The sequence below is a fragment of the Vombatus ursinus genome, unplaced genomic scaffold (assembly GCF_900497805.2).
Source record: "Vombatus ursinus unplaced genomic scaffold, bare-nosed wombat genome assembly UNPS02014779.1, whole genome shotgun sequence".
NCBI classification, from domain to species: domain Eukaryota; kingdom Metazoa; phylum Chordata; class Mammalia; order Diprotodontia; family Vombatidae; genus Vombatus; species Vombatus ursinus.
In genome coordinates this window covers 42,025,154-42,044,182 of record NW_020954557.1, presented here as the reverse complement: position 1 = coordinate 42,044,182, position 19,029 = coordinate 42,025,154, and the positions used below count along the sequence as shown (strand labels likewise).

General features: G+C 36.8%; 1 protein-coding gene across 4 annotated transcripts in view; it reads left to right on the top strand.

The window, feature by feature from the left end:
* Window positions 1-19,029, top strand: part of SCRN3 (secernin 3) — a 33,284-nt gene that overhangs the window by 479 nt on the left and 13,776 nt on the right. For 3 of the 4 annotated variants that reach the window (XM_027865826.1, XM_027865824.1, XM_027865825.1), the window contains exons 2-6: window positions 4,363-4,534; window positions 9,829-10,010; window positions 10,347-10,543; window positions 12,358-12,567; window positions 18,713-18,875. In XM_027865826.1, the coding sequence (XP_027721627.1) occupies window positions 4,379-4,534; window positions 9,829-10,010; window positions 10,347-10,543; window positions 12,358-12,567; window positions 18,713-18,875 (908 nt within the window). In that variant the 5' untranslated portion in view covers window positions 4,363-4,378. Of the gene's footprint in view, window positions 1-4,362; window positions 4,535-5,765; window positions 6,204-9,828; window positions 10,011-10,346; window positions 10,544-12,357; window positions 12,568-18,712; window positions 18,876-19,029 lie in introns of those variants that run through there. The other variant, XM_027865827.1, reaches the window with a different exon arrangement.

Sequence of the window (19,029 nt, the reverse complement as noted above, 5' to 3'; positions counted from 1 at the left end):
CTGGGGTGGGCCTCTAGTTAAGAAGACCTGAATTCACATCCAGCCTCAGACATTTTCTAGCTGTGTGATCTTGGGCCAGTCACTTCACCTCTGCCTGCTTCAGTTTCCTCATCCGTAAAATGGGAATAATAATAGCACCTACCTCCCAGGATTGTTGTGAGGTTCAACTGAGATAGTAAATGTAAAGTGCTTAGTTCTGGCACACAGTAGGTGCTTAATAAATGCTTGTGTCTCTGTCCCCAACTCCCCTTCCCTCTCATCGTGGTCTCCAGAAATTTATAACCCTGCAAAAATCTCATCAGCCCAGAAAATCACACCTCCTCAGTACCCCCTTTCCTCTAGGGCCCCTCCTTCCCTCTGATGGAGAGGTGGAGAGTGGACATTGAAGAGGCCCTCCCAGATCTTCCGTTTAAGGAGCTCACGCGGAGCGTCTCTCTTCATTCCCTCCCCTTCTTCCCTCCTGCTTTTCAGCTTCTTTTTATGGGTTGTCAGTCTTCCTTAGAGTGTGAGCTCCTTGAGGGCAGGGGCTGTTTTTTTTTGTTTGCTTGTTGTGCCTTTCTTTGTATTCTCTGAAAGTAGCACTGTGCCTTGCACATAGTAGGCACTTAATAAATGTTTATTGACTGACTGGTGATGGCAAGGGTGCCACCAAAAGCTTGAGGAGAAACAAAGTTTGGAACAGGTACTTTGTTGAGTGGGATAAGAAATCAGTTAGGAAGTTGTAGGATTCCCTTGCTATCAGGGCCCATTTGAAAGTAGATGAAATAAATTTATAATGGACCTGATCAGCATGCTTTGTGACTTTTTACAGTTTTGTTTTGTTTTTTCCAGCAAGCACTTGAGTAGGAGTGAAAGAAGAGGCTGGTGGGAAGTAATTTAGAGTTAGGGTTTTGCAAGGTTTGATTGGCTATAAAACAGAGGGCAAAGGATTCAAGAGTAGAGTTGAATAGGGTCATCAAAGAGTCAATATTGGAAAGGTAGGAAGGCTGTAGACTTAGGAAAATCTTGAGGAGTAGGGGAGATTGGAGGTCCTGATGAGTACAAAGAACAGGGTTAAGGGGCGTAAGGCATAGGGAAAGATGAAATGATAAGATTATGGTTAGATAAAAGCATTTTGGAGTTGTGAACATGGAATTGGAGCATTTGTGGATGAAGACGAGATCGAGATTGTGACCATCAATTTGTAGCTGAGGTAGAAAGGAAAGAGAAGGTCATGGAAAACAGGTAGCTTGAGAGACTAGAAAATTGGAATATCTGAGGGAATATAAATATTGGGATGGAGAAAAAAGACAGCATGGTCCTGAACTCATTGATAAAGGAGGAAGATGGGGTCAGTGGTTAATGACCAGGAGGATCTGATTGGGTGATGAATTTGGATAATAGGAATTTCAAAAGAGTAGAGGTTGCTAAGTGGTGGTGGTAGAGGGAGAGTCTGGAAGTATCAGTGGAAAGTTAGGAGTAATTTGACTCTTGCTCCATGACCAGTGAGCTGGGGGGATAAGAAAAAGGGCAACTAGGACTAGAAAGGTGGCTCGGTAAATAAGCAGTGTCATCAGTGAATGCCAGTAGGGAGAAGGAGTGAGAGAAAGGAACCGGGCTAGGGTCAAGGTGGGAAGAGCAGAAATGAGTCTTAAAAGAGGGACATTGGTGCCCCCTTTCCACCACCAGTTGGTGGAAAATAAAGGGGAAAGAGAAAAATTAAATACACAGAATTTAGAGGTAGAAAGGAACTTAGATAATGCTGTCTTACAGATGATCAAACTAAGGTCTAGAGAGGGGCAGGAGCTTCTTGAATGTCACGTAGCAGGTGGTGAGCCTGGAATTTCCTGTGTTCTTTTTTCTATAGCCATAGTCACAAACCTCATGGTCCTTGTTTAGGCTTTTAAAAATCCACTCAAATGGGTCTGTGATATTCCCAACGTGTTGGTTATCTGCAGATCGCCAGCTATCTGTGTCTGCCCAGCTGCTGTGGGACTTTTGTCAATGTCCTTCCATAAGTTTGCTACAGGAGGTCTCATCAATGTACTAGGCCCTTCCCTGGATTTCTCTTCACAGTGCTAGTATACTAATGCATTAGTGCTATAATGTATGTAATGTTGTGCATATAATATTATTCACCAAATGTCCATTACCTTTGTGTGTTTACAGGATTACAAAATGAGGAAAATACAAGGTATTTGAAAATAATGATGAATTATAAAAATAACATGGCTACTAGAAGGAAAATTAGAAATTAAAGAATAGAACATTGTGAGTTTATTTAGATCAGGATTTCTTAAACTTTTTCTACTTGGGACCCCCTCAGTACTTCTTAAACTTTGGGTCACAACCCCATATGGGGTTGTTGCACTCTGAGAGGTTCAGAGACTCCTCGTGAATCTCCGGATCCTACAGGATAGGGTTGTCTGGAATGAATTTATGGAATGAATGCTTGGACTCAAACATTCTTTAAGTCAAGTTGGCAAAGATTTATTGTTATGCTTTTCAGCGGGCAAAAGTTCTTAAGGAACCTGTGACCTTAGAGAGGGGATCAGCTAAAAGTTTATATAGGATAAACTATAGTAAAACTTGAGCCAAATATGCTAACTAGATGATTCAGGGTGGGTTCAGGGAAGGGTTAAGGAGTGGTCAGTTCTTCAAGGAACATGCACTTTTTGTATCTACTGTGCAGGCATTTTAGCCAGAGTTCACCTGGAAAAGCCCAAGGTCAGCGGGCGGGGGGGGGGGCACATGGAGGTGTGGTTTTAGGTCTGCTATGTCACTAAGTTAACTAGCAGTCAGGGCTTACTGAAGCTTGCCCAGTCTGCCACCAATCAATGACAAGATAGATGTAGGGAGTATACATATGCCTTAAGTCTAGAATACACATAATGAGGAGTCCAGGATGCAAATAATGTGGTAGAGATTGGTATAGATAGTCCAGTGGGTGTGAATATCTTTATGACCCAGTACAAAGCCAGTTCAAACTAATAATTCCTACAGGTGCGGTTTGTAACTGCACCAGGGAGAGAGATAAGTGTTTTGCTGAGGCCTACTCATATGTAATTGCTAGGCGTAGTGTCCTTGGGCTGGAGAGAAACTGCCAGGAATAGTGTTCCTGAGGCTCCTGAAATATGGTCTTGGAATTAGGTCCCAGTAGAAGCACTCAAGCACCCCATCAGGGTCATGTCCCACAAGATCATTAAGAAATACAAGTTTTCCAGATTCATACTTTTTGGTGAAAAGATAAAAAATTTTCTTTTGGATATATTGAATTTGATGGGACATTCAGTTTGAAATGCGCAATGGGCAGTTTTGGACAATTGAGAATTTAAATAGTTGAGAATTTTTGTAAACTTTGACATAATTTTTTGAATTTGCTGGTACAGTAATAACAATAATAACACTCGCTAGCATTTATTGCAAAGTACTTTACAAATATTTGATTGGTATAAATGAGTCTGGTATAAAATTTAGATCTAGTCTGCCTTATATTATTATTCAAAATTATTTTCCAAATTCAAAGACATGAGATTTACTTAAGATTTATAAATTATACAAACACATATATTTGATTTGTATATATATATGTGTATTTTAAAGTATTATTACAAATAAAATGTTGCCTATCCTGCACTATTTTCTTTGATCCACATAATTCATACTTCAAGAATCCATGATTTCATATAGGTACTCTCTCCACTAATGTATATAATTACTTGCTCCCTCCCATAGGAGAGGACCTTCGTGAGCCCTGTGAGTTCTCTGGGGTTGACCTTTCAAGACTTGGCTAGGTTGGTTTTTAGACCACCACTATGTAGTCTATCATCATTCTTTGTACAGTGAAGTCTTTCAAGCTTGTAATGGGACCCTTGGAGCTTTTATTTATTAGATAGCCTTTGGGAGCCCACATTCAAACAGGTGAGGGTGTGATACAGTATATGTAATTTAAAAGTTCTTAGGAACTTTTTTTGTTCCACTAAAATTCTGTCCCACTGCTTGACTGTGGGGTGCAGTGGAGGTGAATTCCCAAAGGCTATGATTGGAGCATAAGTTTTGGAAGGCTGGAAAGATTTAAAGTATAGGCAAACTGCATGTCTGTCACCTGAGGGCCGGCTGAAGTATAGAGTGGCTTTCCCCCAGGTTGACTGCTGGTTGATGGATTTTTTTGGCTACAAACTCTTAAAGACTCTTTCAGGTCATAGAAGGGTCACAGTTTGCATATGTGACACCATCACAATCACAGGCCCTTCAAATATTGCTGAAAATTTGAACTTTACATAATGTAATAATAGCTCTTGATCCTCAAATAAAATTCCTTGTTTGATTTATTTTCCAAATTACTTTCCTTCCTTTAATAATTTTTTACATTTTTTTTTTAAGGATTGACTCAAGAAACATGGAACTTACTTCTTGTGACACATTTGTGGCCTTGCCTCCTGCAACAATTGGCAATAGGATTATTTTTGGAAAAAATTCAGATAGACTTTCTGATGAAGTCCAAGAAATAATTTATTTTCCTGCTTCATTTCATAGCGATGGAAAAAAACTTGAGGTTAAGTAAAATGTTTTGTTCAATATACCATTTTTAAGAATTGTAAATAGCTTTTTTGTGAGTAAGATGTTATTCCAGGGGATAGGTAAGTTAAAAATTCAAGAAATTGAATATGAAAAAATCCAATAAAAATAGATACCCTTTTGTAATATTTTGTTCAAATCAATTTAATAAGCCTTTATTAATTACTTTCTTTTTTTACAAAGTACCACATGAGAGATTACGGATACAAAGACAAAAAATAAGATAGTCCCTGCCCTTTGGGATCTTGTATTCTACTGTCACTTGCATGTAACTTCTTTGGTTAAAACTCTTCAGTGTCTACGTGTTTATTGTTGTTTAGTCATTTTCAGTTGTGTTTGACTCTTCTTGACCCCATTTGGTTTGCCATTTCCTTCCCCAGCTTGTTTTTACAGATGAGGAAACTGAGGCAAACAGGATTAAGTTAAGCCCAGGGTCACACAGCTAGTAAGTGTCTGAGGTCACATTTGAGCTTGGGTCTTCTTGAATCTAGGCCTGGTCTTCTATCCATGTACCTTACTGTATACAGACTAAACTCTTTATCCTTGCATGCAAGGCCTACCATGGTCTGTTATGTTGTTGTCTTTCAAGTTTTATCTCACATTACTCTTTACTATGTAACTTTATATTCTAGCCCAATTGGGAAACCCATTATCCTATACCAATCTTGCATTTTCCTACCTCCATCCCTGTTGTTCCATATGCCTACAGTGTGCTTCACTCCATCTCAAGTTGTTGAAGTCTTTTTTATACTTTAAGCCCAAATGCTGTATTCTCCATGAAGTCTTCCTGGAGCTCTCCCTCCTGTCTCTGTCCTTGCAAAATATTTTTTAAAAAATTCATTTATCCTTATTGAGTTTATTATGGTACCTTTAAAAAATACAAACTATAAAAAGAGATTCACAGTTTTGTGTACAATATGTTGTTCTTTGTATATGGAAATGTTTATATTTGGTGGTATTTATCAAGTTCAGAATAGCAAAAAAAATTTTAATTAAAAATTTATGTTGTTTGAATTACAGCTTTTATGTAGCTTTTCCCTTATAGATTATAAACTAAATGAGGACAAGGACCATTAAATTTTTTTTTTTAAATCTCCTATAGTGCCTAGCATAGTGCTCTGTAGCTAGTAGGAGCTTAGTAAATTGTTTGTCAAATTGAATTGATTAAAGAAAGATAAGGATTGAAAAATCTTATAATCTTGCTTTTCCCAGACTTCAAAGAAGGGTAATTAGACCTAATGGTGTCACTGTCATAGTACCATAGATGTAGAAGGGACCTTAGAAGTCGTCTAGTGGAGACCTCCTAACCCAACCCTCTCATTTTACAGATGAGGAAACCAACCCAGAAAAGTTCCTCCCTAAGTCACATAGATAGTAAGTGGCCAAGCTAAGATTTGAAACCAGGTTCTCTGTTTCCAAGTGTGGGAATCTTTACGATGTACAATGCTTCTTATTGCATCTTTTTTTAGAATATAGAATTAGTTGAAAAATACTTTAGTGTTTTGATGACTCTGTTGTCTCATCAGTGTGGATGCCCCTTCCAAAGGTGTAGATTGTACATCCAGGCTTTCTTCGTGTCAAGTAAATCTTCCCTGGGAGATTGCCCAATATCTTTTGTAGCCTTTTTCTAGATCTCTTGACAATGTGTGAGTACCACTGAGTCCACATGGACTATTCATTGATTATCCCTCACATTTTCTGAGTGACTTGTATTCTTTTCTGGTTATCTCTCTCTCTGATAGTTTGTTTCATGCTACATCTCTTATGTATTTTATTGGTAATATAATGCAAGGGAGCTAAGATGGCAGAGTAAAAGCAGTGACTTGCTTGAGCTCTCCCCTAAACCCCTCTAAATACCTGTGAAAAATAGCTCTAAACAAATTCCAGAGCAGCGGAACCCGCAAAAAGACAGAGTGAAACAAATTTCCAGCCCAAGACAACCTGAATGGTTGATTGGAAAGGTCTGTTGTGCCTGGGAGAAAAGCACAGTTCAATGAGGGCCATGCAAGCAAAGACTGTGCCTCAGCGAACCTGGAGCAGGTCTCAGGGGACTGAATCACAGGCAGCTGTGGTGGTTTCCTGACTTCTCAACTCACAAACGCCAAAGACAACTTAGAAGGTCAGTAGGAAAGGTCTTTTGGACTGTGGTGAGAGAGGCGCTCGGTCAGGCCCCAGTCTCGGCGCAGCCCCCGGTGGTGGCTGCTTCCAGAGCTCTAGGCCCACAGACGGAGGGGGGATTGAGCAACTGATCAGGGGGATTACAGGGATCTCTGCTGGTGCTGAGGCAGGATTCTCTTGCTTTGCCCTGCTTGGATCTGAGTCGCAATTCTGGATGGAGGTCCTGGGGTGAGGAGGACCACTGGTGGAGCTTGTAGTGGTGGTGGAGAGGGAATCCTCCTCATGGTTCCAAGGCAGAATTATACCACTCATAGACCAGAGCACAGGCCACTAAAGGAGTAAACACCTTGCCTTTGATCATACCACCTTGGAAGAACTGAAAATTTACAGGTCCCTAGAAGTATCTCTGAAAACACCTGCACAAAACCCCCATAACTTGGGACAGTACATTCTCCACACTGGAAGCAGATTCCTACCTTAACAAAGAGCTTAAAAGTCAAATAATTGGCTGGGATCATGAACAAACTGTGCAAAAAAGTCAGACCATAGAATTCTACTTAGATGACAAAGAAGATCAAAACATACAACCAGAAGAAGACAACAAAATCAAAGCTCCTACATCCAAAGCTTCCAAGAAAAATATGAATCAGTCCTAGGCCATGGAAGAGCTCAAAAAGGGTCTTGAAAAGCAAGTAAGAGAAGTAGAGGAAAAATTGGAAAGAGAAATGAGAGTAATACAAGAAAATCATGAAAAACAAGTCAGCAGCTTGCTAAAGGAGACCCAAAAAAATACTGAAGAAAATAACAGCTTAAAAAATAGTCTAACCCAAATGGCAAAAGAGGTCCAAAAAGCCAAAGAGGAGAAGAATGCCTTAAAAAGCAGAATTGACCAAATGGAAAAGGAAGTCCAAAAGCTCACTGAAGAAAATACTTCCTTAAAAATTAGGATGGAGCAAATGGTAAGATTATGCAATAAAACTTTTTCATACTCATGTTATCTTTCCATTGTCCTTTGAATTACCCACAGTTTGAAAGCTTAGGAAACCAGTATTGTATGATTTGTATTCATAAGACATCACCAGAAAAATATAGGTATTAAAAAGATGGACCTTTGTTTCAGGGAGAAGTTTGAGATAATTAAAATACCATGTAGTTTTTCAAATACAATCTAACCTCGCCTCCCATTTAGTTCTAGGCCCAGTTCATTGTCTGACAAAGATATATATGTTGATGGAACAACTATACAGTCTGACTATACAGCTCTGCCAGTCTGGACAACAGGCATACTTTTTTCCACTTGGCTTTTCCTATGTGGATAGTTAGGCTAAAATCTTTATTGTTATTGATTTCATTTAGGAGTCATAACAATATTGCAGGATTTGATACAAGCAGCATAATATCATCCGCAAACAGGCACATCTGGAGGACCTCTCATCAATAAAGAATCTCTCATTTCAACTCTGCCCTGGACATTCTCCATGACTATCTAGTTTTATGCCTTACTTTATACTGATAATCAGTGGATAATCAACTAAGTTATCTCCGTTGCATCTTTTAAGAAATCTCATATGACTTTTACGTGTGAGAGATACTTTGTAGAAGGAGATGTCATTTTGCTGAACTGAATCACTTTTTTTTTTGTGGTCAACAAACATTAAGGAAAGCAACATTTTATATTCTCTGAACCTTTAAGTCAATCAAGTGACTGTAAAATGTAGTCTGCTACAGAAAATAATTTGTGAAAGCCTTCTTTCTAATTCTACTTTTCTAATGTTCTCTTCTGATTCCTTGATTAAGTATGCGCTTGATAATTATGTAGGTTATTCTTGTAAAAAATTTATAGCAATGGGAATGTAGGCATATGAATTGGTAGTTATGTATGTTTTCTTCTCTCTTTTTTTTTCTATTGGTGTTTTCTTGATTGCCTTTTTTTCAGTAGTAAAATCTATGATTTTTTTCCCCCCCAAGGTTTTGGTATTCTCTTTCAGATATTTTGAGACTTTGTCTTTCAACACTCTTATAGTTGTAACATCTTCATGTATATTTCCTCATTTATTCTAGCCTGATTGTTCTTCATATCTTTCTTTTCTGTAGTGCCATTTGTAATATTTCACAAAGTATATTAGGGATTGTAATGTTGAAGTCCAGATATTGTGGCAGTATTGTCCTTAATGGGAAAAAATAGTTTTTAACAGTGATGTTAATAGATGTTTTCTACTGTTCATTTGTTTATTATCTTCCATTTTCATCCTTGAAGACATGATCTGGCTTAATTGGATCTCTCACCAATCTTTCTAAAAGCTTATTTTTTACCTCTACTGCTTCTTTCTGTTAAGAGACAATATGGTTTATAATTTTCTACCTTCCTCTTTATTAAGATTTTACAAATGAGTTAACATTCTAAAGTTACTGTTGCCTTGGCTGTCGCCTCTTTGTTTTTGAAAGGGAGATTAAATATTTATTCTCTGAGGCAGCTTCAAGGCACTTTTGGTCTCCTTGTTATGGTGATTGGTTTATGTAAGTTAAACTTCCTTAGGAAATGATGTCCATCCTTTTAAACAATTTTTTTCTGAATCAATAGTTTACTTAAATGGGACAAGTTTGAGTTGTTTTAGTTTAGTTGCTATATCTTCTGATTTTAATTTCTTCTTACTTGGTATTGATTTTGACTTTTTCTCCAATAAGCCAATTCTTTGACTACGTAGCTAATTCAAAAATTATGTCCATGTCAGTAACCAGTTATTTCCCAACCATTAAGATGTAATAAATATAAATATTGTGATCATATTTGATGTAATGTGTAAAGTAATTAATGGAACCTTATATTTCATGCTACATGTTTTTATATGGGGCTTATGTTTAAAGGTTGATACTGTAGGTTTTTTCTTTTTGGTTGTTATGTTGCGAACTTTTTTTTTTATTGGTTCATTTAAATAGAATATTGTATTTTAGATTGTTTTTATGTGGTATGTTGGTTCATTTTTTAGAGCAGTTTGAATATATTTTGTAATATTTTAGTTATTGTTGACATCTGTCCGGTGTTTTTTGTTACTTTTGTAACAGTTTTGTAATAGCTTTGACTTTAAAATTATTGAATTCCAACTTTCACTGAATCATTAACAGATTCTTTTTTAACTATGAATTTCTTTATAGTGTACCTATATACAAATTGAACAAGTGAAAGAAACATACGCTGTTATACTAAGTCGGCCATCTTGGTTATGGGGTGCCGAAATGGGAGCCAATGAACATGGAGTTTGCATTGGTAATGAAGCTGTATGGGGAAGAGAAGCAGTATGCGATGAAGAGGCATTACTTGGCATGGACCTTGTCAGGTTATCAGATATACTTGCGGGTTTAGTAGGAAAAAAAAACAAATAAACCATATTTTGTAGAACTTAATTTTACTTTTTAAATTATAATGCCAGATTGTTTTAAAATGTTCTGATATTAGTGAGTGAAAACATAATTTTTTGGCTAAAATACCACAGAACAGAAAGATGAAATACTAAGAATTCCAAATGTCACAGAGGATAAGTTTAACAATACTTGTCAGCCTGGTTGTTATCTTTAAAGGAATGTTATGTTGAAATTAATATATGATATCTTATAAACAACAATTTTTTTAAAAATGTAAATATTTTATAAAAACTTATTAAATTTTATTTTAGGCTTGGACTTGAAAGAGCTGATACAGCTGAAAAAGCAGTCACTGTCATCGTTGATTTACTAGAAAAATATGGACAGGGTGGAAATTGTTCAGAGAGTATGGTATTTAGCTATCACAATAGTTTTCTGATAGCTGATCGGCATGAAGCATGGATTCTCGAGACCATAGGACAATATTGGGCAGCAGAAAAAGTAGAAGGTATGGACAATATATTATTGAATTCATTTTATGATACATTAAATACTTCCAGTTTCTCACACTTCACTGGTTTGCTCCTCAGGGCTGAAAAGTATTCATTTATCTAAGACATAAATCTGATGTAATGTGAGGATGGTTTGGAAAAGAGGGAGAAATGAACTCCCTCTGGTTGTTTTTCCTTACTTGGCTAATGTGAAATGTAATTTCCTTACTTGGTCAATGTAAAATATCTCTGATATTTTAGTAGATAGCCATTTGTCCTTTTTTGTTTATTATATTTTATTGTTCTTCCCCTCTGTCACTCAGGGCTGAAATTTAGAGGTGTGGGCTTGGAGAGGAATTGTTTGAGCATTTGACCATTAGATTAGATGAAAGGCTTTTATATATGTACATTAAAATATAAAAACTAGTCATTATTTTAAAAAATCCAATTCAATTTTTGGAAAATGCTTTGCATTAGTTTTATTCCTTTCAGCTGGATAGATGGATGTTGAGTTAAATACATGTCTGTTGTGTGCTTAGCAGGCACTCTAGATGATGGAAAAGAACTGTAAGACATGGTTACTTCTCTCAAACAGCTTCTAGTCTCATTGGGAAGGCAAGGCAGACACAAAGGATGACATTAAATAAATAACACAAAATAGTACAGTACTATCTGTAATTGTTCTACAATGAGTGATAGAAACATTACATCCAAAGAGTCTAGAATCATGGGTTAAGATTTTTAAAAGGTTCTTAGAGATCATCACATCAGACCCCCTTATTTTATAGATTAAAAAAAAGGAGGCCAAAGAGGTTAAGTGACCTGCCCAGGGTCACTCAGTTAGGAAGTCAGGCAGCTAGGTGACTCAGCGGTTAAAACATAGGACTGGGGGTCAAGAAGATGAGTTCAAATCTTGCCTCAGATGCTTATTATCCATGTGATAGGCAAATCACTTAATCTCTGGATCTCAGTTTCTTCATGTGGAAAATGAGAATAATAATAACACCTATCTCACAGGGTTGTTATGAGAATCAAATGAGATAATGTATATAAAGCATTTTGCAAACCTCAAAGTGCTGTATAAATGCTAGCCATTATCGTTTTTATCTCTTTAGATAAAATTTTCATTGTCCTTTCCAATAATAGATTTCAGTAGAAGATTTTGTTCTTTAAATTGTCTACTTCTGCATTTTTTTAAAAGGCTGTGCATTTCTGTGAGTAAAAGTAAATCATAAGAAACAATTCACAAAACTCAATTGAGTTTAGCATACATTTATTCAGGCCTTTATCATCTCTCACAAAAGTCTCCTAATTGGTCGTCTTGTCTAAAGTATCTCTCTCCTCCAGTCCGTCCTCTCCGCTTAGGCCAATGCAAGACTCTTAAAACACAAGGTTGACCATGCTCCTGCCCTGCTCCAAAAGCTCTCTTAGCTCTTTTCTCTAGCATTGAAAACTCTTCACAGCCTGACTGTTCCCCTTCGCTCACTCTTTGGAACCTCTATTCTGCTTTTCCATGTCTTTGCATAGGCTGTCTCTCCCTGTCTGGAAGACATGGTATCTCCTCATTGGTTAACTTGTGCCACCTTCTCCCATGAGGCCTTTCATGATATCCTCAGCTGCTAGTGCCTCACACTGAAAATTCCCTTATATTTACTTTGTGTATTTTTTTACATTTGTGCTGTTTCTCCCTATACAGTATAAGCTCCTTGAGGGCAGGAGCCATTCCTTTTATGTCCCTAGTGCCTAGCAAAGTGCACATAGTAGCTGCTTAAGAAATGCTTGTTGATCAGTCTGGCTCTATGTAATTTTTGTTCTTCCTCTTTAATAACAGAGGGAGTTCGTAATATTTCCAATCAACTTTCTATAACAACCAAGATTGACCGAGAGCATCCAAAAATGAGAGAACATGCTAAGGATAAAGGTTGGTGGGATGGTCAAAAGGAATTTAATTTTGCTGCTGTGTATGCCCCTCTTAATTCCTGGATCACCGCTTCATCAGGCAGATACTATGAGGGTTGCCAGCTTCTGAACAAACACAAAGGTAATCTTTTTATTTAAATAATACTATTTGAATGAAATTTTGTAAGCTTTTGTATATTCCTACATAGTAATGATAAAATAGTCATTATGAGGTCTTACACTTATTAACGACTTGATTAAAACTTCATTATTATGTTCTAGCTAATTGCTGCTTCTGATGTAGTAATAATTTCTGATGTGCTGAACTCCAAAATTATGCCAGAAAAATTATCTTTTAGCAAACTGCTAAATGGCAGATATTTTCTTTAAAAAAAAAAAGCCAGTTTCACCAAAAGGAGTCTGTTTTGTTTAGATAATAAAAACCATACTTTCTGTGACCAACATGTTGCTTCACTGGCTGAAGCACAAATGCGTTCTGAAAGTCAATCAGAATGCAGCTTTTCATAAGTGAGACAGTCCAGGGCTATAATTTTCTTCACTAGTGCTTATGTGTTAATTAGTATTAAGTATGAAAGATGTAATATTTTGATGTTCCACAATATTTTCATATTTTCTGCTGTTTTGAAAAGAGATATTATAGCTTTGTTAATATTATCAATAAATGCTTTTCACTTTACCATAGAAACATTCTATGAACAATTTATTCTATAGAAATTATTTTATAAATATGCTACTTAAACAAAATTCATTAGTTTTTTCCCATTTGGAAAGTAAGACTTTTAGAGAATGTTTTAAAATGCATTTTCTTAATTACTGTGTCTGGTACCTGAGTGTTGTTTCATTTCTATATCACCGGATTTATTACTGAAATATTGATGACCTCTTTGAAAAAAATACAAACGGTCACATCTGAAGGAAGAAGGAAAAAATATAGTTAAGGACACTGTCCTGAAGAAGAGATTAGTTTTCCCTTTTTTCCTTTTTGGTGACCCCTGTAAATGTATATATAAGCTGAGATCACCTTTATTTCACTTTATTAAGTTAATGATCTCTCCAGTGGTGGACTGATGGCTTAGACTTTTCCACAGTATCAACAGGTGCCTAAAAAACAGATTGACTAGTTAGTTTTCAGTTTTTCTGGAGTAAGATTTATACATTTTTTGGTTAATGGAAATGTTTTCAAATAATGCCAACACTTTAATTAGAAAATCAGCTCTCAGGTTATCTAGTTTTTTGTTTTGTTTCATTTGTTTTTTTAAGCTCTTCCAAAATTTTTTTTTTTTTTTTTTGGCTTTCTGGTAAGGCAACTGGGGTTAAGTGACTTGCCCTGGGTCACACAGAGGTTATCTAGTTTTTAACCTATTCGATGCAGAGTACATTTAGAAAGATTTCAGAATTCGTTTTTCTTTATTGCTGGTTTTTTATGAGTTTATGCATGTTTCTAGAAACTTAGAGTAATCTTTTGGAGTTGTTGTGTTAAGAGATTGTGCATTCTTATTTATGACAGTAATCTTCTTTGGCTTAGGAATTACAGCCATCAGACACTAATACAAAAAGGTCATTGTTGAAGTGAGAAAGAAGAGGAAATGTAAAGAATCATAAGTTATTACGGCGATTAAAGGAGGAAAGAAAAGGACTTTGAATTCATCATTAACTTTGTAATATGTTAAAATTAAATTGTTTAATTACAAGTTAATTGGAAAGTGAATTTCTTTTAAATTCATAGGTAGTTGTAATAAAAAAAAAGTGGGACCTAAATTTTTTATTTTTCTATGTGGAAAGGGCAATCTGTTTAGCTCACTGTGAATCCTCAAAAGAGGGAAGGCCTTTTTCCTCACACTAACATTCAATTTTCTTGTAATCATTGTAACTTTTTTTTTAGATTTCTGTAGACCAACACTGCTATGTTTCTCTTCCAACTGTACTTCATGGTAGCTATTAACTGTGCTGCATGTATATCCAAATTGCAAATACATTCACTCATGCATTTGAAATAACTAGTTTAAATTGCAATGAAATTGCACCCCTGTGTTTTTTATTCATTTTACTGAACCCTACCACCACAGTCTTACTACTTATTCAATGGTTGCTAGTGGATTACTTATAGCTATCCTACTCTTGGGATCATGTAAATCCTTCTTTCATTTCAAGAATTGCAGGTTTTGAATAGAGGAGACATTTTCGTAATACCTGTATTATAGCAGTCTTATGTTCCTGTCACTGTTTTCGTTATAAATCCTTATTTTCAGGAGTTTAGATCTCAACCATTTTAAAATCACACTAGGTGTTCCTGTTATCTGCCTGATTCATAGGTTTTGTTTGGTGTTTTTGGTAGTTTTTTGGCCTTTTTCTTTCAAAAAAATACTAAGAGCTGCTTTTAGAAGTTGCCCTGTCTTTTTTTGCTTTTTGTTCTTAATTTATTAAAAACTGAGTAGAAAGGTCATTTCTTTTGTAATAGGGTCATTTATAGAGAACAATTAGCTATTTTCTCTGCATTTTAAAGCCACTGATGGCTTACTATATACATATTTAGTGAAATATAAGAAAAATAACTTGGTACAGAGAGAAAGAGGTTGTAGGAACTTCAAATTCTTTAAATTTACTTATTTGATTATATATGTAGGGGATTACCCCAATTTAAAAATAGAGATTTTTATAGTGGAAAAACACTGACAGAAATATTGCTATGATAGAGTTATTCAGAAAATGTATTCAATATGTGAGGCTAGCTGGCCTTTACTCCATCATCAAGGGTTGTCCATACTCGTGATCTTTCCATAACCTCCAAGTGTTGCGTATCCATGTTGATGACCTCTGAAATTCCTTTATCTGATCATAACCTTTTGTCACTCCCCCCTCTCCCTCATGACCTCAAGCCTTGCTTTTCATCGTCACCCTGACATCCTATCCCTCCATCCCCTTCTTTCCCAGGCCATCACCCCTTCACAGGCTATACTTTCTTTCCTTCCCCATTGTGACCTCTTGATGAACCAGTTCAGCTTTATACTGTCATCTTCTCTGGAAGCCCTTCCCCTTTATCCTGTCGAAAATCTTGCCTTGCCAATTGTCAGCCTTGGATTACTCCACCCACCCAACCCCCCTCCCCCCTCTTAACTTGCTTCTACATGCACATTGCTGAACAAAGCTGGAGAAAATCCTGAAACTGTTGACTGCAGTCACTGTTAGTTTATGTTACATAATCTTAACTGGCCCTCATTGGGGCAAAACATTCCTTTTACATCTCTCTAATTGATTCACTATTCCACTCATCACAGTGGCTTTTCCAAGCCTTTTCTTCCTTCTTTAAACCTCCTAGAGTTCTTCTTACCCTCACTGTCTCTGCTGAAAACCTTGCCTCATATTTCACTAAAAAAATTAAGACCGTTCAGTGGAAGCTTCCTCTTCACCTCTCCTCCTCATCTCCCCATCCCCCAGATGCCTTCTGCCATTATCTCCTCCTTCACTTGTTTCATATGAAGAGGTAGCCCTTCTCTTTGCCAAGGTAAACCCCTCTACAAGTATGTGAGCCCCTTCCATCCCGTCTTCCCCAGAAGGTTGCCCCTCTATCATCCCTACACTCTCATTAGTTTTCAATCCCTTCCTATCTACTGGCTGCATTTTTACTGCCTGCAAATAAGCCCATGACTCTGTCTCCCATCCTCAAGAAACCCTCACTTGATCCATCCATCCCTGCTAACTCTTATCCTATATCTTTCTTCCCCTTGGTGGCTCAACTCCTTGAGAAGGCTATCTACAGGAGGTGCCTCCACTTCCTTTCCTCTCTCTTATTTCCTCTGCAGTCGAGCTTCTGACCTCATTGTTCAACCCAAAGTGCTCTGTCCAAAGTTACCAATGATTCATTAATTGCCAAATTTAATGGCCTTTTCTCAATCTTCTTCCTTTTGACCTCTCTGCAGCCTTTGACACTATTGATCATCCTCTTCTCCTTGATTCTCTTTTCTCTGGAGTTTTGTGGCACTGCTTTCTGCCAGTTCTCCTCCTACCTCTCTGATCACTTTTCTATCTCTTTTACTTCATCTTCATCTATGTCGTGATCACTAACTCTCGGAGCTTCCCAAGGCTGTCCTGGACCCTCATCTCCCTCTGAACTGTTTCACCTGGTGATCTCATCAGCTCTCACAGTTTCATTTATCATCTTTATGTAGATGATTCTCAAATCTACTTGTCCATTCCTAACCTCCCTTGGATTTCTTACTGTTTATTAGGCCTGGTATTCTGTGGATATCCTAAACCTAACCTATCCAAAACTGAACTCATTCTCTCCTCTAAAATATCCCACCCTTATGATCTTGCCTATTATTATGGAAGGTACCACCATCCTCCCAGTCACCCAGGCTTGTAACCTAGGTATCATCTTTACTCTTCACACTCCATGTCCACTCAGTGGTCAAGTCCTGTCATCTTCACCTTGTTAACATCCCTTGCATACTCCCCCTTCTCTCCTCTCATACTGAAACCACCTTGGAGCAGATCTTCATCCCTTCAAGACCATTGCGGTCATCTGTTGGTTGGTCTCCTACCTCACATCTCTTCCCCATTCTGATCCATCCTTGACTCAGCTATTAAGTTGATCTTTCTAAAGTGCAAATCTGATCACTTTGCCCCTCTAATCAGTAAACACCAGTGGCTGCTTATTATCTTCAGGATCAAATATAAAATCCTGTTTGTGTTTTAAAGTCCTTCATAACCTTCATAACCACCCTTCCAGTCTTATTACATCTTATTCTCTCTGTTTCCCCACCATGTATTCTGTGATCCAATGATACTAGAAGCTCTGGATTCAAATTAGACACTTCTTAGTTAATCTATATCAACCTCAGTTTTCTCATCTGCAAAGTGGAATAATAATAGCACTTCCCTCTCAGGGCCATGGTGAGGGTTAGAAGAGATATTGTCTGTAAGAGTTTGCAGAATTTTAAAGTGCTATATAAATGTCAGTTATTCTTTTTTAAAAAATTTTTTTATTAAATTATTTTGATTTATCAACAATCACTTCCATAAGCTTTTGAGTTTTAAAATTTTCTCCACCTCCTTCCCCAAGATGGCATGCAATCTGATATAGGCTATACATATAAATTCCTATTAAACATATTTTCATAGTGATGTTGTAAGGAAGAATTAGAACCAATATGCGGAACCACCAGAAAGAGGAAACAAAACATAACAGAAGAAGAAAAAAATAGCAAATAGTATGCTTAGATCTGCATTCAAACTCCATAGTTCTTTCTTTGGATGTGGATAGCATTTTCTATCATGAGGCCTTTGGAGATACCTTAGATCCTTGCATTGATGAGAAGGGCTAAGTCTATCAATGTTAGTCATCGCACAACGTGGCTGTTACTGTGTAAAACGTTCTCCTGGTTCTGCTCACTGCACTCAGTATCTTTTCTTTTTCTTTTTTTTTTTTGCTAGGCAGTGGGGTTAAGTGACTTGCCCAGGGTCACACAGCTAGTAAGTGTTATGCGTCTGAAGCTGAATTTGAACTCAGGTCCTCCTGAATCCAGGGCTGGTGCTCTATCCAATGCACCACCTAGCTGCCCCTATTCTTTTTCTTAATAATGATAATAATCATGCTGTAGTTATCACAGACATAGACTTAACATTTCCCAGTTTGGGGAAGGAAGAGACTTTTGTGATATAACAGTCTCCATGCTTAAATGTAGTGTTCTCTTATTACTTGCCTCGCAAGGGAGACAAATTTGGAAAATAACTAAGTAGTAATCTTAAAATCATTGTTACTGAAATAACTTTCTTCCTAGTCCATGTGGGAAATAGGATTGGTTGCATGTGTTTTGCATTGTTCGCTTTTTGCTTTTTATTTCTTTGGGAGTTCTGTCTTAGCTGTAATAATTTATGTAGCTAATGTTCTCTTAAATTTATTCTTAGTTGGTGATAAGCCTGAGTTTAATATAGTTGATTTGATAACAAGGTTTATACTTTGTTAGTGTCATAGGTGATGTTTTTACTAAGACCAATATTTCATATTATTCATGATGAGCAGAGAAAACATCTTCATTGTAAGAGGGCATTCTCTAAGCAAAAGTGTTTGAGTGTGTGACTTGTTAATTACAGATATCTAACAGGTTTTTGTTGTAGCTTCTATTCTGGTAGGAGGACTTAGGAAAAATGAATCTTATTTATACAGATCTGTAAAGTAAATTGCGGCAATGCCAAACTGCACAAACTGGAGTTAGTACTTGTTAACATAGTTGCATAACTAACTTGATTTTCAAATTTTTCAATAGGAAATATGACCTTTGAAACAATGATGGAAATTCTCCGAGATAAAGAAAGTGGCATTAATATGGAGGGAGAGTTTCAGACTACTGGCAGCATGGTTTCTGTTTTGCCTTCAGATCCCAGCCTTCCATGCATTCATTTCTTTACAGGAACCCCTAATCCTGAAAGGTGAAGTAAGAGATGAATGATAAGTGGGTAGGGAAAAGAAGCTTAACATTTAGTTAAATTAATATCTTTTTAATTTTAATGAGATAACTAGCTTTTAAAAGGTTTAAAATAAAGGATATATCTTCTTGTAAATATTTAGTGTCTCACCTCTCTA